This window comes from Castor canadensis, chromosome 3 (genome assembly GCF_047511655.1).
Source record: "Castor canadensis chromosome 3, mCasCan1.hap1v2, whole genome shotgun sequence".
Classification (NCBI taxonomy): domain Eukaryota; kingdom Metazoa; phylum Chordata; class Mammalia; order Rodentia; family Castoridae; genus Castor; species Castor canadensis.
This window is the reverse complement of record NC_133388.1, coordinates 178,931,897-178,955,717: the sequence shown is the minus strand read 5'-3', so window position 1 is coordinate 178,955,717 and position 23,821 is coordinate 178,931,897. Positions and strand designations below refer to the sequence as shown.

The window sequence follows — 23,821 nt, the reverse complement described above, 5'->3', positions numbered from 1 at the left end:
AATTAGGCAACACAGTTCTGAAGAGCGTGAGTTTCCATTAAAAACTTGGAAGCTTCAGGAAAGCCTGTGTTTGATTTGGCTGATTCAGTCCCATAAAAATCTAAACCTATTTGAGTTTCTTTGCCGTTGAACAGATCTGTTATTCCAAATAACTTATGTTACTATTAACAAACTATACATTTAACAGACAAAAAACAAAGAACATATACTCTTGACATCTTGTCATCCACAAAGTCCTATGACACATACAGAGACCTGTGTTGAGGGCTAACCTCAATCCAAGAGCAGGCTGCTTTAGTTAGAATTGGGTTGCACTGGCTGACATCATAGAAAGTCTCTACTGTCTATTTTTCATGAACAACAATGATTTGAAAGAGCAGAATGCAGAGTTTTATCCATTTCATTACACATATTGAGATATTGTATCAAGCTGGCAAAGCCTAGAAGAAAATATAAGTGAGTCTAGCCAATTTGATGGGTAGCAGACATGTAATGAATTAAAAAACTAAATTACAAATTTTTCCCTTACTACCCATATAATACATAGTCACAGCAGACAAATTAGAAGTTACAACAAGAATTCTAGCAACTAAAAATAATAAGCTTTAGAATCTTGGTTTCTAAGATCCCAAAAGAAAGATATTGGTCTAGTATTTGCTCTAGAAATAACTGGCAAAGAAGACAGTGGTAGGCAACAAACAAGTTTTAAAAATACTGCATATGTTATGACTGTCCTTGCAGTTTGAGTGTCTTCTGTGCTCCTAGTAGCCTCTTTCTGGGGTTTCAAGATAGCATGGCATCTGAAATAAAAAAACACCCTCTTCCTAGCCAGCAGTCATGCAGGCTGGATCCCCCCACTGCTATCCTCCCAAGCACCCAAAACTACTGCACTGGTCATTGGTGGTGTTAACTGAGCTCCTAAAAGACCAGTGCTTCAGTGAGAGCACAAACCACCAAACCTGTGACATCCTGTGAGGACCTGATTCATCTTTAAGGAGCATATAAGAAGGCAAGTGATTTCTCAAAAGTAAAAGTGCAATCTCCTCTGAGTATTAAAAATGCACAATTAATTCTGACCAGTCACCACTTAATGCTCAATTGGTAATCAAGTTGTTAAGACAGAAAAGCACCAACCTCCTGGTTCAGGAGCTAATTGGACTTTGTTCTTTTTAGCTGATGGGCGCTCTCAAGCTTGTCAATGCTTATACCCTAGCGTGCAGTTAGAAATTTAGCAAAAATCCTCTTCTGTTAGAATTCACATTACTTTCCCTTCAGGGAAATGCTAACTTTGAAAGAATTAGAACATAACAAAATAAACTGATGACTAACACAAGCTGCTTCTAATTAACTTGATGGTGACTCAGAGACCTCTCACGACCTTGCAGGGCTGCAGAGGACCATCTTGTTTTTTCCCAGAAGAGGACAGATTAACCTGAAAGGACATCCAGGAAGATGCTCTCAGGAACAGCCCTTCAGTTTCCTGATCTACCTTCTCACTTTTGCTTACACATGGGGAAGATTAAAAGAAAATCTTGTTTTAATTTTCTAGTTATGTAGAGGAAAGCAAATGGAATTTGGTAACACAAGAGAAGGTAAGCGATGATGAAACAAAGAAGTCTAGACATACAATTTCAGACTAACAGGAAATTTTAGATTTTATTGTCCTTGAAGTATTTATTATACATTCTGGACTACCTCTAGGCTAATATATTAATTATTTGCCTATGTGCACACATATGGTTTTCATACTAAAGAAATATTCATGTCCATGACAACTGAGCTTGGCTATAGATCTCTCTCTCTCTCTCTTTCTCTTTTTCTCTCTCTAACTCATTCTTTCTTTGGAGTGAAAAAAATCAGGATTGAAATTGAAGGCTAAGTTTTGACGACACTTCAGAACTCTAAAAATCAATCTAGAGATATTTTTGCTATGCCTCATAGTCCCCTGGTTAAAAGTCAGAAAATTAAGTGTCAAAACATCAGACTCTAAGAATTCACAGAATGCCTAAGACCTGCAAAGCCTGGGCACAAAATCATTTACAGACAAAACAGTCATTGCCCATAATAAATCTCTTTTTTGAGGATCTAATGTGGGGCCATTTGGTGCTGAGATAGTCACTAGGACTAGGTACTATTGTCCTCTCCACAAGGGCACTGAGACTCAGAGTCACACAGAACTCCTCAGTATAAAAGGTATTCTGTCCAAAGACATCTGTTGCCTGGTCTGCCTCCATAATTATGCCTCATTCCTCAAGTTCTAACTCAAACCTTCTTTGTACCACAACAGCAGAGCCATGATGGATCCTAGAGGGCAAGGGTTACCTATCTTATTCATGGTCATATAACCAACACCTTATGTGATGTCTTCCATATGCTATGTAGCTAACAAATATTTTTGAGCAAAGTAAAATGAATGAATGATTTCTTTGCTTCCATGGTATCTCTACTTCCTTTGGTATCACATATCCTACTGCCTTGCTTTTTCATGTCCATCCAGTCCCCAAACTCTGGGTCTTTTGACTGCAGGGACCAAGCCTTATTTCTCTCTAGCATCAGATGCAAGGAGAGTCTCACAATGAATAGGTGACCCAGTAAATATGAAAAGGCTGAATTAATAAACATTCAGACCAATATTTAGTTGTGGGTTAAAAGCAATAGAAACTCTGAAGGGTGAAGCTTCACTTCTTTCCCACTCCTGGATTATGCAAAACTAAGTTCCTTGTGTGTCTTTTAGAGATGAATATAATTGGCGACACTTAAGTTTGGGTTCTGCAATTTTTTCATGAGCATAGTTAATATAAATAAAGATCTAACTTACTAAAATAGGATTTGTTCGAGATTAAAATACCCTTAGTTTTCTTGGAGTTACCAAAAGTATTTAGAATCTTTAAAGAGAAGTCTTTTCCCTTCCCTTCCCTGTTCCCTTTCTTTCCTTTCTCCCTCCTTCCCTCTTTCCTTCCATCTTTTTTCTTTCTTTTTCATTCTTCTTTTCTTTTTCCTTTCTTTCTCTCTTTTCCTTCTTTCTGTCATTATTTTTCAAATAATTTTTAGAGCAGTTTTTGCTTTGCAGCACAACTGAGTAAAAGGTGCAGAGATTTCCCACATTTCCCCTGCCTCCATATATACATACTCTCCGCCATTATCAGTGACCTCCATGAGAAGCACATTAATTATATCCATTCATTCTTAAGAGTCTCATTAAGAACGATTTCAGACTTATTTCAGACAATATTTTCTTTTTCTGGTCCACAAAAGCAGGGATATGTTTGCCTTAATATTTTATTGTATCCCCTGTGCCAGTTACATATTAGGCACTCAAGAAATATTTGTCAGGACAGAGGGGAGGGAAGGATAAAGAAACTAGATATAATCAAGGTATGCTATATACATGTATGAAAAAGTCATGTATATAGTTATAGTGTATATAGTTAATATACACTATTAAAATAATTTTTAAAACATCTGCCAAGCAATTGGATGAATGTATGAAATGCAAACTTCAATTACGGACTTTGTCCAAGAAAAGATGTGGCCCAGAGTGCAAAAACTATCCCTATTTATTATTTCACTAGGTTTTGAGTGCCAGATGCTTTACACATACAAACTCATTTAGTCTTCACAAGAACCAAGAAGGTAGACACCACTATTGCCCTGAAATAGGGTTGAGACACAGAGAGGCTGAGCTACCTGTCCTTGGCTAGGAAGTAACAGAGCCAAAATTTCAACTAAGTCAGATTTTCATGGAAGCCTCTCTGCTTAACCACTGCTCTTGCTGCCTCTCCACCCAATGCTGGACCTGCAGGCTGATTTTTGTCTTCTTTGCTAGCATTGTGGCTTCCTTACTGCCTGCCAGATCAGTCTGTATGCTCTCCCTGGCTCCTCACTCAGCAATCAGCCTTATGTTTATGGCATTTCCTCAGCTACTTCTCTCAGTTGCCACTTGCCCTCTGCTCTCAGCAAGATTGGGGGTTGAATTTGAAATGATTTATGCTGCTCACACTGACTACATGTCCTGAGTCTGGCCCTTTGCTGTCTGTTTCCTATTTTCTTTGGCCTGTTGGCTTCCACGTAGGAAGATTTTACTCATTCCTATGGCTGCCTGACCACACCAAACATTCTCATACTGCTCCACGGAGCAGTCACTTCCTTCTGAGCCCAGATCTTCTGAGGAACTCCCAGGATTTATGCCTGGGCAGATATGCAAGGCCTGGGGAATGCTTTCATTGTAATTGTACCAAAAGTCAGAGACTGGAGCAAGGCTTCAGCTGTGTTATATTTGTCTGTTGCCTAGGAAATGCTGGCAATGGATTACAAGTATAGTCTGTTCTTCATTCAATGTATACTTGAGCCTACTAGGTGCTAGGTTCCTAGTTATGAGAAGACAGAGTAATTGGATTGAGTTCAACAGAGTATTCTTTGCATTTTGCTAAGTTTTGCTATTTCTATGTCTTTGGCCCATAGGACTGGTACCAGCATATAGGGCTCCATGCTTTGTGTGAAGATGGTCAAAGTTGGAAGCTACAACTTTGTTTTAAATAAATTAACCTTATTATAGCTCCCTTTTCCTGTTGCCTTTTTCATGTTAACAACTGGCCATCTTCTATGCCTTTATAATTCAGGGCTCAACCAGGGAAATACAGACCACTCTAGATCATTCAGGCAGAGGGAATTTTTACAGAGACTCAATTAGGGGATAGAAAGGCTTAGAAGCCACATAAAGATGCAAACTGTAAACCAACAACAGTAGGAAGCCACTATCACCCCTAGGAGTGCAGAGACAATAGGAAACAATGGTGTGAATGGAGTCCAGAGCCTAGGGCCTTCTAGTAGGATGTAGAAATAGAGAGAGAGGATGTCCAATGAAAGCAGAAGCACAGAATGGTTGTGGCTATAAATGGAGTTGCAGAGGAGACAGGGGCAAGGTTGAGGGAAGAAATGCCCCTGGCTTTCCCTGTTTTGTACCCTCCAATTTGCCTCAGTGTCCCCCATTGACTGAGCTTGCCCATAAACCGGGGGCAATGGTGCCTGAATTCATAGTAACACATAGCTAAGAGACCCATCACTAAAACGGGGTGAGGAGTAGATCAAAAACAAACTGACTAGCCCAGTCCCATCAGCAGAGACTGAGAATCCAGAGTCAAAAACTCCCTGCTCACAGCAGGTCACCACGGAGTTGGGAAGAACAGACTGATGGCAAGTAATTATATTGCAGAGAGAGAATAGCTACAGCAGAATATGAGAGCATAGGATGGTGTGTCTGTGGGGAAACACAGATGCTTCCAATACAGCTGATCCCTGAAAGGAAGTCTGTTATGCAGTATTACCAAATCTACTTAAAAATCTCACCCTGATTTTCTAGCTAAATTTACATCACAATGATGACATGAATGGAAATGCTTGCATTGTTACCTTGGCTGTAATGTGCTGTTCACTTGAGGTCTCAGGGCTGATGTATGATAACCACATGGGCTTTGGCTTTCATTGTGACTAGGGTGAATAAGGAGCAGCAGTCACAAAGCTAGCCAAGAGGTAATCAACACCATAAATCATTTATGATTTATGAAATGACTATTATATTGCAGGTATTATGAGAAATGCAAGAAAAATATATATTGAATTTGATCTTTGGGGAGAATGTAGCCTCATTACTGAGATAGGATTAACAGAAGCAAAATCATTAAAGGTCAACCAGAGAAAGTATATTCCAACAGATGCAAAATGATGTGTGTCACACAAAAATGAATCTATATAGACTCTCTAACTAAGGCTTTTACAATTTTTTAAGCTATGAAACCAAATATATTGGCCTCCATGGCAGAATGGTTTTTATAGTCACCAGTTATAGTTTTTTATTATTGTAACAGAGTCATATTCTACCAATTTCAGAGAGTAAAGACATAATTTAATTTAATTTCAATTTGTCAATAACCTTGTTGATCCTTCATTGTGTTGTGTTTGGTTTTGTCTGGATTATAATTAATCTCAGAAATAAGAACACAAAAGTTGTTAGTATTCTAGAAAAACATTTTTCCAGTCCATACTACTGTGTTTTTAGGTACTTAAATCTGCATTTTATATTTCCTTATAAAAGCCACATCTGCTGTTGAATGATTTGAAAGGCTGTAAGAGAGAAAACCACACATCAATGGTGAAAATACACAGACACGAAGTTGGCCCTTCCCAAGTTCCCTCATTTCTCAGTGTCCTAAAAATCACACTAAAGAAGAGGCACTTTAGTGTTTGGAATTATCACACTGGGTTTGATTAAGGGGAAATTGATGGCTTAAATACCTACTCAAAAATTCTTTGGTACACCTCCCATCAAAATGTACAGCCCAGTTTCCCTGCTTGAGAGTAGGCTGTGCTTCATGACCTTCTCCTGACACAGAATGATAGAAGTAAAAGCTTGTGACTTCTAAGATGATGTACAGAGAGGCATTGTGAACTCCTCCTTACTGCGTAAGAGCCTCACTAGCCTGAGAAAAGCAGCTGCCATGCTGTGAGAAAACTTACCCACTACCATGGAAAGTTCCAGGGTAATGGACTGAGCTCTCTTGCCAGCAGCCAGCTAGCCTGAAACTCCTTACTACAGCCCAGTGAATGAGTGGAGCCACCTCAGAGCAGGTCTTCTAGCCCCAACCAGACCTCCTGTTGACTGCAGCCCTGGATGACATCTCATCTCAAATCCCTGACCCACAAAAACAAGGCCACGTGTGTTCTTTGCTGTAAGCTACTAAGTTTAAAGTAATTTGTAAATTACTAGTAAATTAGTGGTAAATCACTAATACATGGAGTTCCTGCAGCCACAATCAATCAATGTACAGAGTCACTTTGAAATAGGGTGGAAACCATAAAAAATAAAAGATTATGCAGAGAGGAGAAGGGAAAGAGCATCCATTGCTAATGACGTAGGGCAGCCATACATTAGGAAAACACAAAGCATCAAAACTTCAGAGGAAGGTGTTGCTGACTGGATCTTAGCCACTGATTACTGGGTGAGAAAAAGGAATCCTCTGTCTCTCGGGAAATATGAGGCAAAGTGAATTTCAGCAGATTTTTAACAGCAGTGGAAAGAAGAAGCATGTGCCATGCAACTGAATCTCAACTTCAGTACAAAATAACTGGGAGACTTATAAATATTCAAGTGTCAAACAGCAAACCATAATGAGGCTCTGCCACACTTATCTTTAATTAAGTTGATCTGTCCCATAGGTATCGCTTTTCTGGGAATAAACCAGGACACACAGGGTGTTAGGACATTTCACAGAAATAATCCTTGCCACTGCAGAAGTCCCAGCAATGAGCTGCTCTGCTTTTATTCTGATTTTTTACTAAAGTTTTCTGCGAAATTTAGCTTCAGCTCTTTTTAATGAAGGGAATATTAAATGCAGGAACCACACTTCTCTCTCCTAGCTTTACATCTATTTAGGACTCAGTTTTCTCTCTGGATGGCTCAGACTTGCTGTCTCACATTTGATCATGAGTGTTAGGGACATACGATTATTTCTAAGTCTCTGAAATGGACTGTCATTTATACAGCATTATACCGAGGCTGATTCTGTCTCTGCTTGTGTTTGGCGGGGGTGGAAATGGAGGTGGGGGTGTGGTTCTATTGATGGAGATCATTTACATTTATGTAAATATATGTAAATCATATATTTACTGGCTTAGTAGATCTTCACTATGAACAGAGTAGAAACAAATGCAGAATGATATCCTAGGAACAATGGTAGAAAGTTTACATTGTTCTTATGATCAAGTCAAATTCCTTTCCTAGAACCAGCAAGTGTTGGCTGAAACATGCAACCTCTGTCTTCCCCCTCTTCTCCTGGGTTCTTATTCCCCATTGTATACTCCGAACTCCTCTCGTGCCAGACTGATTTCTGTTGTTCAAAGCAATGAGTCTCATAGAATGGTGCTATGTCTAGGAGGCATCCTTGATAGTTGTAGAGGAAGTTTTTGTGGGTGAAACGATTACAGGGTATTGATACTCGTAAGTACATATTGGAGTAAATTATTTCAGTATAAATTGCTTCCTTCTTGTTCTCCTTTATGTTACACTAGAGAGCACTCTATTTCTCCAGTTCATGTTTTTGTTTCCATACAAAAATAGATTACACTTATTATCTATGATTTTCTTCTTGGAACACTAGAAATGGTATCACAGATAGTTGCTGTAAAGAGGGGATAATATGTCAGCTAGGGTTGAGAATCACTGCTTTAAAAATTTTGAGCCCTTTCTTACCTCAGGACCATCGCACATGCTGCTGTTTCCTCTGCAGAGAATGTGCAATACAATGTTCATTGATTTGTCACATTCCTACTAAACTTTCAGGTTTAGCTAAAGCATCACCATCTTTGTAGACTAAGCCAGAATTTCCTCTTCTATGTTCATATGACACCCTGTATTTTTTCATAGTACTTATCAAAACTGACATAAAATTATTCATATATTGTTTGTCCAATATCTATCTCTCTGATAGACAGGAAGGTTCCTTAATAGTTAGGAAACGTAAGCCCAATTTATTACCATGGCAACAAAATGCTGTGCACCCTGCTTGACATGTAGTAGATTCTTAGGAAGGACTTGATGACCGTTCTGAGAGACTATGACTTAAGCTCAAGTAGTTGAGCTCACATAGCTAGTAACTGGTGAAGTTCTTCAGTTAAATAAAGAAACTCATTTCAAGTAAATAAAAATGAGTGATGGAGCCCAAGCCACATTCTTTCCATCTCACCATGTTGGTGCCAACTAATTCACCATCATAAATGAAGAGAGATATAAATGGTTTCTTTTCTAAAATATCAGAAGTAAAACAAGAATGATTGTGTCATTCCGGGTCTCTCCCCTCTTTTTCTCCAAGGTCAGATGAAGGAATAGAAATACAACTTCGCTAGCTGCAGCCCAAAGTGCCAGATCCACAATTGTTTCTCTATAGGTAATTCCCCTGGTTGGACTCTTTTATACAGCCTTGGGAATCCTAGAATTGTCATGTGCCAAATTGAATCACCATGGAAATGTTTCTATCACTTCATATTTACCTCATGAATGACCCAGCTTTACTGGGTCATTTGCAGAGGCATAGATGCCCCCAGGTTATCCATAAACAGGACTGCACAAGAAGTATGCAAATAATACAATCACAACTAACAAGTCATTCTGGCCAGTTCAGTAGGTAGAATATTTTGAATTTGTGGCTATTAGGAATCCTCCTAAAACAGGGATTACCAGACACTACATAACCCTGGCTCTCCTCTGTGGAACTCCCACTAAACAATTAATTCAGAGATAGGAACAGGGCAGAGTAGAGCAACACAGATATTTTAATTTAGTTCCCTTGCTCGGCTGTGCAACTCCACACAATTAACAGTCTGAATGAGCCTCAGTTTCTTCACCTAAAAATGGGGCTAATTCTGATCCCCTACAATTTTATGAGCATAACATGCTTAGCAATCAACACATAATATTTACTTAATATACACTAGCACCCATTTTTTTTGGCAGTACTAGAGTTTGAACTTAGGGCCTCATGCTTGCTGGCAAGTGCTCCACCACTTGAGCCACTCCACCAATCCTAACACACTTGCTTATCAAAGACAACAGTGGCATCTGACACTATTTACTTTTATATAACACACTGAGCAGCTGCCATCTCCCAACTTCTACATTCAGGAACATTTCCTATTCTTTCCTTATCCAAACGAGCTCTTCTATTTTCTCTGAACGAGATAGTACATGCATAGGTCTGAACAATAATAGCTGGCAGATGTACTTGGTACTTAATAAATGAAAACCACAAATAACAGTATTATCTCACACACAGTTAAGCCTAAGAGACTTACATAAACCCTGCATTCAATAACTATTTGCTGATTTATTGTGCAAAACAAACCAGATATGAATTCCAGCTGTTATGGATGAACAATATAAAAATGAAAATCTTAAGTTGAGTGTGCCTCTGATCCAATAATTTTTGAAGAATCACAGAAACTGAAGGAGTTTTACAAAGATTGAAATAGGGAAGATTCCTGGTTCCTTTCAATTTAAATAAGGAAAACCATTTCAAGTATATAAAGAAACTCATTCTTGACTTGGTTAATTTTGGATAACAAGCATTTAAATAAATGGAGTAAAGAAATGAACAGATGAGAGACCCAGGAATACTGGGAGAGATCAGAATTAGAAATAGGTCTGTTATCAAAGGGATTCCAGCTGGGATCAGCAAATGCCAGGACTGCAGAGGCAGTTGAAGTCAGTAGAGCTGGCTGGAGATTGTGACAGTTTAGGAATAAAATGGGAACTTTCAGGCTGATCCTTCCACTTTCCTGAATTTTGGAATAACAAGAACCAAGGTATAAAGAACGATTTACCTGCAGGCAGTGCAGTGTTTAATGGAAAGAAGTAACCAAATGGTAGTCCCTGGGAACAGCTTTTCTTTGACAGAAAGTAACATGACAAGAAAAAGTAGGTGACAAACTGAACCACAAAATGTGGCCTCATCAATGTTTAATGCCAATAATTAGACAATCCAAGTTGGAGTTCAGGTACAAGATGGAAAACTTGAGCAGCATGCAGTACAGAATCCCTCTGGATCCTTACCTTCCAAGGATTCTACCTATTACCAGCTGAGAAGACAGCTGAAAGACTTCTGGTCCACACAAACTGATGAAGGAGACTTTGTTTAAATTAAAGGAGACGCTGTGTTAATGAGGAGAGAGGCAGACAATCAAATGGAACAAAAATACAATCTCTACTAGGTAGTGAGGAGAGTCATGGAAAGTCACATTGCCAAGATGGAGGGAATGCCTCCTGCTCTGTAAACACGTATATTTTTGGCCATTTCTTTGATAAGGATGGAGTTAATCAAAGGTACTATGCCAAAATAGTATTTTGCAAATTAAGGTCACGAATCCAAAGAAAATAGAAAACAACAATAAGAGTGTTATTTCTTTGCTTCAGTTATATATTTGTGTGCATATATATGCATGCACATTCTACATTACATTTTATTTTATTGTGAATCATGTTTTTAAAAGTTTGAAAAACTGCAACAGTGAAACTGGGTGGAGCACTTTTGATGAAAAATCAGCACCAAAGTGCAGGAAGTCATGTGTCTGGAGACTAACAAAGTCTCAGCAGAAAGTAAGGTCCATTTGAGTCCCATGCCAGACAACTCAACAGACATTTCTTTTAACCCTGCTTTCATAGTTTATTATACTGCCTGCTAATAGCACGTATTTTTCCTCATTACAATCTAGTGTCCTTTTAAGATTGTCTTATAAAGCATCATGATAATCAGTTTATACAGGCAGAAAAAATAGGGGCCTCTGGTTCCTATTTTTAGTCCTGACATTGGCTGACATTAAGCTTCTTTTGGCCTCAGTACCTTCATATGCTTTCTTTTATATAAAACAGGAGGGTCAGAAGAACAGATGGCTGAAGACATCAGTTGCAAAAGTCTATTGTTTGGGCTTGAAGAATGATACTTGTTTTCCCCTTTAATCTTTCCTGGGGTGTTTGGATCACAAAGCTATGATAAAAACCTCAGTACTCACTTTGCAGGAATGAATCCTCACTGTAACTGAAACACTTTGCAGAGAATGAAAAACCCATTGGATGCTGACCTATGAACTCCAATCTGCTAATCCTCTAACACCCCAACACAAACCACTCTTCCCCATGCTCACAGGGCATTTCTCACTCTCTCTTACTGTCAACTTCTGTGTATTTGCAGCACAGGACTTCATTTGTCTACTGCACTCTTAAGGAATACACATCTACATGCATGTAAGAAATTTACATCATGCAAATTCATATTTTCGACAGTTGTCCTGGCCACTAATTGAGAATTCCTGGATGATTTTCTCTCATCTAATCACTCAAGTAATCTTGCAGAGAAGGAAAGACTCAGTTTGGCAAGAATTTCCAAAAGAACATTGACAACTTGTGACTCCTGGGAGTGACTCAGGCACTGGCTCTGTGTGTCCTAAGTCAACAGTTTCTTCATCCTTACACCATCCGAGGGTGCCCTGCAGACAGGGGTGGCCACCTCCCAGGCTGCCAGACCTTTGGCCTGTTGTGAGGGAATTCTGCCCTTCTCAAAGACTGCTGACACAGAGGAAAACTTTCAGAAAGAAAAATCATTACCATCTGCTGAGTGCCTATTAAGTACAAAGCATTGTGCAGAAGCCATTCACAATGTGCTGTGCTCAGCCATGAAGCTGTTCATTAACATCTGAAGAGCACCCACATGGGAGGAAGAGACAGGAAGAGCATCAGGTGTTCAGGGTGGAGATATCAGTGGTCTAGGGTGATCAATAAAAACTTCATGAATGAGACAGGAGTTAAGCTGAGCCTTGAACCAAGAATAAGACAAGGGAAGGGAAGGATATTTCTAAAAGAAGAAAACTGTGTATACAAGTACAGAGGCAGAAATGTACAAGGCCTATTGGAACGGGTAAAGAATGAATCTGAAGTCAGGCACCAGTGACTCATTTCTATAATCCCAGCTACTTGGGAGACTGAGATGGGGAGGATCTCAGTTCCAGACCAGCCTAGACAGAAAAGTTTGCAAGACCCCCACCTCAATGGAAAATGTTTTAGGTATAGTGGTGCACTCCTCTTATCCCAGTGAAGGCTGGAAGCATAAAATAGGAGGAGAGTGGTCCAGGCTGGCCTGGGAAAAATGTCAGACCCTCATCTCTAAAATAATCATGGCAAAAAGGGCTAGAAGTGTGCCACAGGTGGTAGCAAGCAAGAAGCTCTGAGTTCAAACCCCTGTCCTACCAGAAAAAAAAAAAAAGAATGATGGTGAAATGTTATCTTTGTAATCTGCATTTTACATATCAAATGTTATGAAACCCATACATGCCACCCATCTCACAAAGTGTGTGATTTACAGAGCAGACAGGCAATAGTTAGCTTCTCTCAGATCTGCATTTGAGAAAGTGTGTCTTAGACAATACTTTGACCATTTATCTCTTTTCCCTGTCACTTTCATCATGGTTCATATGTCATGCCAAATTCCCACTTCTCTTTTTCTACTTCTGGAATGAGAGATCTTGGTCAATTATTGAAAGTAGATAAAATTCAATCAAAAAAAGGAGTTATCATTGTCTTACACAATGCTTGCAAGACCACAGATGGCAGAAGAAAAGGCTACGTAGGATCTCTATTTCTCTATTTTAATGAAACTTTAATGGGAAAGATAAATCATTGGCCCAAAAAACTATTAAATAAGCTGTTGCCTCCTATTATAAGATGATTACACAAATAATATTTTAATTTGAAGCTTAAAATGGTATGGTTGATATAGAATTACATGAACCATGTGTCATTATGACTCACGACTCTTCTCAAGATTACCACTGGGCACTGCATGCACACACAAAACAAAAGCAAAACATCAGATCTACATACAGATTCATTTCTGTGTTTACCAAGACATACATGTGATACAACATCTGCCAGAGGGGAGCATCATTTCTAATTCTTCAAACTGGAAGGGACACCTGAATTCATCCATCTAATGGGGCTCAAAAGTCTCTTACAGATGAGTTGGGGCTATCACCCCTCTTTGTCATACAGGGAGAAGTTGCTTTTGGTAAATGTGCTGTACACTGCTCAATTTTCTCAACCTTGGAGGTAAATAAATAGGAAATTGAAATTTTGGTTCATTATTTCAGATTTTGTCATTGTGTAAGCACTGCAGTTGTGCTCTGCATCCCTGTACCCTTTTCTGGAAGTTCCTATGAGAGGAGTGGCCTGACTTACCTCGTTCTCCTGGGGTCCCCGGCACACCTGCATTTCCTGGGAAGCCTGGTGCACCTGGAGGTCCTTGTTCACCAGGAGTTCCAGGTGAGCCTGGTCTCCCTGGCTCCCCAGGAGGCCCTTGGATGGTCCGGATGGATGAGGAGTGACTGGGGATCTGGTTGAGGATGTCCGTGTACCTGGCCATGTGACCTGAAGAAGGAGACATACAGACAGCATTCAATGAAGTCACACAAATAAAGGGAGGACTGGTGTGTTATTCCTTACACTCCAAACATTTCTGTTAGATATCCACTAAGGAAGAAAGCACGCCCCTCAGAGATATGCCAATTGTTAACTTAGAATTTTTTACATTTTGTTTCGGATGATATTAACAGTTGGATTCTATTTCAGTCACATCTCATATGTTTGGAATTCCACAGCACACATCAACATTGTAATAAACATCACTAAGCAGAAGTCATAAATTTTATCTTTACCCCCAACATTTATCTGACCTTTAAGCCCTCACTTAGCTGCCTTTTTCTCCAGCAATTTCTCCCCATGTTACTCAGTTTTCTAACATGCAAAGCTACTCCACCCTCTTGCTGACAGATCCCCAGACAAGTCCTCTGTCTCCACTAAGCTCTCAGTTGCAAGGCATTTTTTTTCTTCACAAACCTTTAACTTGAGTCCCAGCTGCAGAAACTCCCACTAGCTTTGCCAAAAAAAATCTGGCACTCTCTTTCATAATCCCTTAACTCACTTATGCCTGGAAGAATGTATTTTAATAATTAGAAGTGCAGATTTACAAAGCACTTGGTACACAATGCCTCATTTTTCCTGTATCATCTGCAAATGAGAATGTCTCACATAAATGAATTTTCTAGATGACTATTATTGATCTCCTTCCAAATATTTAAGTTTAAATAGAAATAGTAGCCATTTTTAAGGAAGTACTTCTAAAATATAGCCAATATATTCTTAAGCCTAGGACTGTGACTGTGTCTACTGTCATTTGAGCAGATGAGATATTTCTACATTTGTCATTCAGCTTCCTTCTTTGACAAGGGGCTGCCCTTTATCACTTTCCCAACTGTTGTCACTTCAGCCTCACAGTTCCCCATAGAATTCATTTTAGCATAATACTTCTGATTTACTAAGAACTTGATACAAAATGACTAAGTCTATAAGGAATTAGATGCTAACCAATAAATCATATTCTGAGTGGAGGTCTAAGGAATAAAATAAAGAGCCCAGTGAAAACTGAAGCAATGTTAGGAAGACAATTTAGGTGCTAGAAGTAGAGCCTTGAGTAAGCTGCATGCCATTTCTTTGATTTCTTTCTCTTTCAACTGCACTGATAAGTGGGATATCCTGTTTTCACACATGGGTTGAAGCTCTTGTCTAACTCATTGACTCCACTTTCTAAAAGTCATTCACAGGAATCAGAGGGATGTTGAGGGAGAAATCTCAAATTGAAGCTCTTAGTTTGGAGGGCATGTTTTAAATAATCACATATTTATGTGAGGTTCTCATTCTGTAGAGGAATAAGGTAGCAATTACTGTAAAACTTTCCTCATGGATTGTTGGTGAGTCATAAGAAGATTTAACCCATAAAATAATGATGTCCTATTTATCCACATGTCCGCTTGAAATGAGACACCTGTGAAATAGTTCAGGACACTGCTTAGCCATGGATGCATTCTACTCCAAAAGTGACTAAAGTTCACTTTTGCTTTTTGAACTGATTGTTTTTAGAAACTCTGTTTTGGAATTGAATTGGAACAGTTTAAATTCTGTATCCCACACATATACAAGGGGCAGAACTACTGTGACTAAAGGTAGTAGCTTTGTCCTCCATTTGCCCTGATGGTTTTGTCTTAGTGAAAACTCTTCCAAGCCCAGAGAGAGCTTCCTTTCACACCTTCCCCTGGGCAGGATCTGGGTTTATCTTAGAACTATAGGTGGAGTTTTGGACCAGGCCAATAGGGTCTTCTTGGACTTATGTGGGGTTTCCCTGGTTTGACTCCCAAATGACCCTGGCTCAAAATAAATAGCACCCTGAAGCTGAAATGGCAGCAGTTGCACAAACGTCAGACCTGGATGGGGAGGGCACTGTCAGTGCAGGGATGAGCAGACGCAGAGCTAGGTGACAGCTGGGTGCATTTGAGGAGAATGTTTTCTTACTTGGTCTCAGATCTTCTGGAACTGAACAAGTTATCAGCAAAGAGAAAGACCCACCCAAGAGCTCTATGTATGATTAGATTGTTGAGACAAAATGTGTAGCCAATGGGCAGGGCAAACATGCAAATCAGTGTGTATACAAGTGAGCAGACAGGAATCAGTGATTGAAATACAGTGTAGTAAAAAAATTTCAAGATTAAATTTAAGAAATGGAACAGGCGTAGGAGCAAATGTGTTTAGTATAATTTGAGAACCAAGGCCAGAACCAGTGTCCTATCAAATATCACATTCTCTCTCTCTCTCTCTCTCCCTCCTTCCCTTTCTCCCTCTCTTCCTCTCTCTGTGTGCATTTTAGCATAATGCCTAAGGAATAAAGGAAAGGACCTTGGACTCAACAAAAGATAACAGCTGTAAAGTGATTAAGAGGGAGACAGTGATTTAAATCTTGCTAGTTCATAGAAATCAACACCATGAACTGTATTTTTTGAAGGTAGCCTCTGAAGATGCAGCCTGGCAGCTTTCAAGGGCCCAGCACTCAAGAAAAAAGAACAGCTATGCCTTGTGAGGGAGAGGATGGAATAGCAGATTTGATTTGGGCAGTCAAGTTGCAAAGTGGTATTTTTGGGACTGGTCACACAGAGTTTGGCTTCTGTACCATTGATGTAGAACTCAGAGGTGATCAGTAAAGCTCTCCTAGGTGGATCAGTGGTGAAAGTTGTAAAGCTATGTGTCTGCACCAAGACAGATGTCACAGGAAAGGCCAATCCCATTTGTAGTAGAGTAAGACACCACCTAGGTGACTATAACACACTTACTCTGGATGAGCTGCTCACATACTTGACGTGCTACTGCCCTCACCATGGCTTGAGACTGCAGATCACCCTAGATGAGAAGAAAGCACATCCATAAAGCATAGCCACAGCGTTGCCACACAGCAGGACACAGCTGAGCTGACCCATTGCTCCCAGCAGGGATCTGGGCTCCTGGCAACAGGGACAATGAACTACCATGGTGCACACAGAGAAGGAGGTAATTGCATGAATGGTTCAAGGCTCTTGAGAGTCCTTATTTGACTAAAAAAGCTCAAATAAGCATTTCTGGTCCCTGATTCTAAAAAAATATTTTTTTGTTTCAAAAAAGAGTTTTGAAACAAAGCCACATATACTTAATGCCTCATTTATAGCTCCTTACAGCTTATAAAATATAGCATTTTCTTAAGCAGTGACTCATTTAATATTAATAATAAATCAGAGGAAAGATGTTAAACCCATTTTATAACTGACCAGTGTTAAACACATCGCCAAGTTTTTGCTGAGGTAACTGGTTGAGCCTAAAACCACTGCTGTTTCTACTAGTCAACAATGATATTAGCAGATACACAGCTTCTGAAAGAAGAAAGAAGACCCTTAAAATATATTGATTTAAATTTGGGGTCAGTTCATTGATTCTATCCTATCATTATCTTCCTGGGTGCTGACGTAGGGCCATCAGAAAATCAGCAGTCCCATGCCAGCTACTTGGCATCAGAGTAAAGCTATACGTATTCTAAAGCCCTTTCACAGCCATTATATAATTTCTATACCAAATTTACTTTGTGAGTTAAATGAGTTTCATTTTCTATATTTTATCTTAAGGAATGGGACCCAAGGTCATTGAGCTGGACAATAGCACATGTACAACTAGAAACTGGCTCTCCCGACTTCCAGCCCTCAGGGATTTTTCCAGTGGGGAAAGTGCTCTCAGTCAAATGAGTAAGAGAGAGGGAGGGAGAGGGGCTGGTGTAATAGCAATGAATAACCGTGGTGGTGAATGGTCATTCTTTATGGGGCTTATTCATAGCCTCCATGCAACCAGCTGCAGCCAGCAAACAGTCCTAGGAGACTTACTCGTTCACCTCGCTCTCCCTTTGCTCCAGGGACACCCTGTAGAAATTAAAAAAAAAAAAAAAAAAGTCAAGTTACTTAGGAAGCAGTGCTCAGATAAAAGTAATATTAGTGCATCTTTTCATATGTGATTACAATATTTTTCTCAGTTTTGGTAAAAATAGTTATACAACAAGAAGAACAAAAAGGCAACAACTTATAATCCCACCCAAGCATAAATAGCTCCTTTAAATATTTTACTGCTTTAGACTCTTTAGGCAGAGACATGGTAATTTTTTGTTTTTGCTTTGAAACTGTAATCACATGGCAATACTCTTATAACCTACATGTCCACCGACTAGGTCCTCCATGTCTTTCCACACTAAATACCACTCTGTGTATTGAACTCTACTGATGTTTCATAACTAATTTCACGAATCTCTTCTAAGTAGCTAAATGTTTTTAGTTTTTAGGCACCATCTCTAAAAATGAAGGTCAAGAACTTCTCTCAATCTAGGAGTTCAAATAAGATTAATGGAATCTTACAACCTCACTCTGGCTTCTGTCCAGCATGATGGCATGAGTCCCCCTAATTTGCCACAAGACAGCATGAATTCTCAACTGAATTGTTATTTAGCTATGTGGCTTACTACTCTTGACCATTGTAAACTTTGCTATTGCTGTAAAAAATTTACTGGAAAAAAATAGTGGAGTTTTCCATGTTTCTGCAATGAAATTACATTTATAATGTGAAACAGGTGTCTTCAGAAGGGTGACCTAATTTCATTTCAATCCAGAGGTAATGCTCATTAAACATCATTTTCTAATCTCTCTTAAAAAGAGCATGAATGAAATTTATAGGGGGAATGTGCCACCTTGTCACACTCTTCATGGTTGTTACTTCACTCTCAATGATCTCAAACCAAACTCAGTACCTCCTCCAAACTGTTTCATTAACAGTTATCCAAACTCAAAATTCTCAGTTTATTCCATAGGGTCCAGGGAAAGAAAATGCTCTGACGTGTAGTGTTTGCAGATATCGGAGGTAGAAATGCTTCTACTATAGCTGATTTCAAGGTCTAAATGCAAAGTCACAGAAGATAGAGTTGGAAGGGAAGATTAATGCACAATGGACTCTCCTGAGCAAAGGCCAGCAGCCCACCATGGATTCTCTTATTTGCTCTTCCCCCATGTCTATTTACACACACACACACACACACACACACACACACACACACTTTTCTTCTTTTTTTTTGGCATTACAATTCCTCTCATATCCATGGCTTTCACTCTACCACCCAGGTACTGACTGCCCTTTTCATCTCACACAGGGCAACTCTTGTTAGACTCACTGCAAAAAACTTCTTTCCACTTCACCCTCCATACCATCAACCACTAGTCCCATTTCCCCAGAAACTACTAGCATATAACTCAGAAAGCTTGGGGACTTTTTGGTGACAGTCTTTTGTCTCTTCCAAATTATTCAGTGATGTTCAAACATTCATTTAACAAAGCCAAAGTTCCCCAAATCAAAATATTTTGTAATTTGGTCCCAAACTTCCCTCTTTCCTGCTCTTTAAAATTACAATTTCTTATTCTCATTCTCCATTTGGATGTATGAAAGGTTTGCAACATGAGGAAAGCATTAACTGTAAATCTTATAAATTAAATATTACCAGTAGGATTAGTCTAGTGCAGTACTTCATTCAAGTATTAACAATTTGACACTAAGTCTTTATTGTTATAAGCATTTAACTGCAAGTCACTTCATAGATTTCTTTCTTTTGTCTATAGATAGTGAGAGATTCCTAAAACTGAGGACCAGAAATCACATTACTTTATATTTCTCAAAACACCTAGCTAGTTCCTTGCATAGAAGAGTCAAACATTCATCTAAGTCCAAAATTAAATTGAAATGTTTATTATAAATCCAGAACTGCTATTTCTTCTGATTTGAGTTTCCTTTTGTCTTGTCAATAAAACAGTACAATAGTGGCTTCAACTAGAAGTATAAAGGCCCCTTTTAGTGTGCCATAATTTTCCAAGATTGCCAATGAGACCAATAATCAATTAAGCAGAAGAGAACTTTATTTAAAAATACACATGTGTACACACACATGGTATTAGATATGTGGGTGTTCACCATAAAATTTTTCAATGTGTTTAAAAATTTTTATGCTCTTATTTTGGGGAAAAACATAGGACAATGGATCTTTAAGTTATTTAAACTCTAAGTGTCTATGTAAGGGTGAGGCCATTAAATTAGGTGATCTCTGGAATCTTCTACAGGACTAACATGCTATCATCTCATGATGTGGTGATTATTTAGAAACACATAGCACAAGAGGTAAAAATTGATTTTAAAAGATGCAAAAGCTGGGCTTGCAAGGAAAGGATTTCAACCTCTACATAAAAGCAGATTCTTCTTGGCATGTGAGTTCCACAAGGCAGAGTCTGGGTCCAGCTTGTAGATTTTTGTATCCCCCATCCGTCCCTCGGCCTGCCTGAGATGTGGCTGTCACTCAAACATATGTGCTAACCGAATGAATGACTGAATTTTACTTCAAGTCTGCATAGTTAGCCAATTTATGCTTCATTTCAACTATTTTCATTGAAAAAAAAGAGAGAAGAAAAATAACTAAGAGATAACAGTTTCTAGAGCATTAGAAAAAATATTGATTCTCTTTAAAAATACCAGTTTTCCATTATAAATTTTTTTTTTGCAAAAATAAGATTTATATGGCTCTTTCCCTACACCAGCTCAAATTCTTTTAGGAAATAAATGTACTAGCTACAACTTCTTCCTTTATGTTTTAGACTTCACAATGGGTAAGTCCCTAAAGAGACAGAACTGTTCCCTGGTAGGTCCACCTTGAGATAAGAGATATTTATGTTACCACTAAATAAAACTTTAACAGAAACAACTTTTTAAGTATTAGACCCAAAACAAAACCAAAAATCAAAAACGAATTCTCTACATATTAATATATCAAAAAACTATAAATTTCAGTAGTTAATTGTTAAGTTAACCATTCTAACTGCCTTCTAAGACAATGCATTTAATTGTCACAGCACTCCTGTAAGGTTAACGCATATATTTCTTATTACAACCCTATAAATAGTATTTCCACATTACAGAAAGGAAAATGATGCACAGAGAAGTTAAAGCTCTTGCCCAAGGGCATACAGTAAGAATAAGGAAAAGCTGGAACCTGAGTCAAAATAATGGGCTCCAGAATCCATGAAGTTCAAATACACTTTACTGATTGCTAGAGGAGGACACTGCTCAACACATCTACTAGTCAATCTCTTCCACTCCAGTAAAGGTAATATTTTTCCTAATTAAAAATATTTTTTGTTTTTCCTAAACAAAAAAGGAGAGGTAATCCCAGCAAATCTGGAGGTGGAAGTAGGAAGATCATAGTCCAAGGCCAGACTGGGGAAAAGCAAGAGATCCTATCTGAACAAAATACCAAAAGGCAATGGGATCTGGGACATGACTCTAACAATAGAACACTTGCCAAGCAGAAGACCCTGAGCTCAATCCCCAGTACTGAAAACAAACAAACAAAACAAGTAAACATACCACCTCCCAAACCAGATTCTAATAATTCAGAATGAGGTTTTTAACTCAAGTCATTTTAAATATCCATTTTATCCCAAATATTTTGATTTCTGCACCAATATGCTTTTTTACCTTTCCATTGCTGTCATTTGTTTGAAAATGTTTCACATTTAGAGAAGGAATTATAGTGCAAACTTGATTGACAAGGCCAGTGGACAGCATCAGCCATTGGCAAGTTCTGGGGTGTAGAAATGGATGTGTTTAATTGGGCTTGAAATTCCTCACACTCAGTGTTGGGATGCTTGTTGCTAAGTAGCTAAAGGACACAGCTAATCAGACTGAATGAAAGATCTTTTTAGCGAAATATTGGAACAGCAAGAAATTATTTTTTATTCCAACTTCTCTGACATCTTTCCTTTGATTTTTGCAAAGTAAAATAAAAACAAAATAAAAATTCCTGAGCAAGTGAAGGCCCATTAACTCCATCAAAGTATGCTTTGATGGAAAACACATAGTCCCTGTAGATGGAGGCAGGAAAAAGCAGCATATTTTTCCTTTAACTTTAGGAACACTTGAAATGTAAAGAAAAGGAAATATAGTAGCTACATTCACAGAGTCACAGAATTTAGTGCTGAAAAGGAGAGGGATGATCTTATGAACCATGGCCCACATATTAAAGACGTACGTTAAACAAAAATCCAAACATTCTAGGCTGGCTTCAAAGATCTTCAGTGACTTGACCCCTTAATCTGTAAGAATAACCTTCTAATGCTCCTCTGAACCTCAATCTAACTAGAACACAAGCTAACTTCCTTCCTTCCTTCTCTCCTTCCTTCCTCCCTCCTTACTTCCCTCCCTCCCTTCCTTCCTTCCTTTTTTCCTGTAGTAAGCTCTGTAGGAAGTTTATGGGATCTAGGAAGACAAACATAAAATTCTGCCTTCCAAGAACTAGTGGAGAGATAGTCATCAGCAGCTGGAAGAAGACCTGCAGAGGTAAGGCTGGCTTTATACAGCAGGTATGCACTTTTAGTCAAGCCCTCACCGGGAGGTGACACACAACAGCCCAGAGCACTACTGAACATGTGGGGCCCAACCTCTGGAGACTGAGGTTAGGGGAGGAGATTCAAATCGAGGAAGGATGCACCAGTGTTACACTAAAAGATGTCCCAGCAGCTGAGGAATGAACAAGGCCAGGGCTACAACAGAAGCCAGTGGCACAGTTGGAGCTTCCTGAGATCATCCTGCTGGGAAATGTGAAGGAGCTAGAGAAAGAATTGAAAAACAGTAAAATGAACAAACGACAGGGGTGCACTGTGTCTGTCCCATGTTTTACTACAATCCCCACTTGAATCATGCCATTTTCCTGTATTTGTGAGTAGGAATTCCACCCATATTTCCAGAGCCAAGTGATGTGCTGTGCCCTTCCAGAGCTGTTTGCATCTACCTCTTTAGCTTAGGAGTCAGTCTCTTCCCTCCCCTTCTCCCTTCCCATTTCCCCTTCTTTCCTCTCCCCTTCCCTTCCCTTCTCCCCTCCCTCCCCGTCTTCTCTTCCCTTCCCTTCTCCCTGCCCTTTCCCCTTCCCTTCTCCCTTCCCATCCCCCTTCCCTTCCCACTACCATCCCTCCTCCTTTTGCTTGCTCTCTCTCTCCCAGAAATTTCCTTGCAGCTTCCTTGTCTTCCCCTTAAGGCATTTCACACTTCTGCATCCTGTTATAGCTTCATATATAAAGATATCATTTCCTCTAGATTCTGTATGAATGTGGAAAAGTCTTGACTATCTTTAAAATCCTACTGAGCCCTCCCCACTCTGGTACATATTGTGCCTACTCATCACATATTTTCAATAAATGAATTAGGGAACTGATGTTCTGAAAGGTTGCATGCTTTGCTTAAGTGACATGGTTCCCACTGCTAGGTAGGGTCATGTCTGGGTCACATCCTGACTTCTATTATAGAGCTCTTTGAATGATGTAGACTGGACCTACTTCCTTGTTTTGAGGTCAAGCTGAGCATGTGGCCCAGAAGTAAGCAGCCCCTTGTTTGCTGGCCATCATGCATCTGTGCCTCAGTAAGGAAGGGACTATATGTAAGCCAATGCCTAAAACTCAGGTAGGAATTAGGACATCACAGCAGCCCTGCACATTCTGCCCTGGGAATGGAGCAGCTGGAGTTAGAGTACAGGAAAGCAAGTGTTTCTGGCACCAACTGTAGGAAACACGTTGCTATTTTCAGTGGTACAGTCTGTCCTCTTGGTCTCTTTCCCTTACCTTCCTAGACAGACATCCATGGGAAATCAATCAAGGTTTTAGCATCATGACATGGGGCTTGCTTTAACAGTCATGCCAGGTTGGCAGCCAACAGACATGTAGGAACTGGCAGCCCAGACACAGGGGAAAGGCCTGAGCTGGACTATACCGAGAACAGTTTGCTTCTGACGGGAAATTCCCAAGCCTACTG

General features: G+C 39.4%; 1 protein-coding gene across 6 annotated transcripts in view; it reads right to left on the bottom strand.

The window, feature by feature from the left end:
- Col14a1 (collagen type XIV alpha 1 chain) overlaps window positions 1-23,821 on the bottom strand; it is a 277,904-nt gene that overhangs the window by 5,223 nt on the left and 248,860 nt on the right. For all 6 annotated transcript variants that reach the window (XM_074069130.1, XM_074069129.1, XM_074069128.1 and 3 more), the window contains 3 exons: window positions 17,824-17,859; window positions 16,753-16,819; window positions 13,775-13,963 (listed from right to left, as the gene is read on the bottom strand). In XM_074069130.1, coding sequence (XP_073925231.1) covers window positions 13,775-13,963; window positions 16,753-16,819; window positions 17,824-17,859 — 292 coding nt within the window. The remainder of the gene's footprint in view (window positions 1-13,774; window positions 13,964-16,752; window positions 16,820-17,823; window positions 17,860-23,821) is intronic.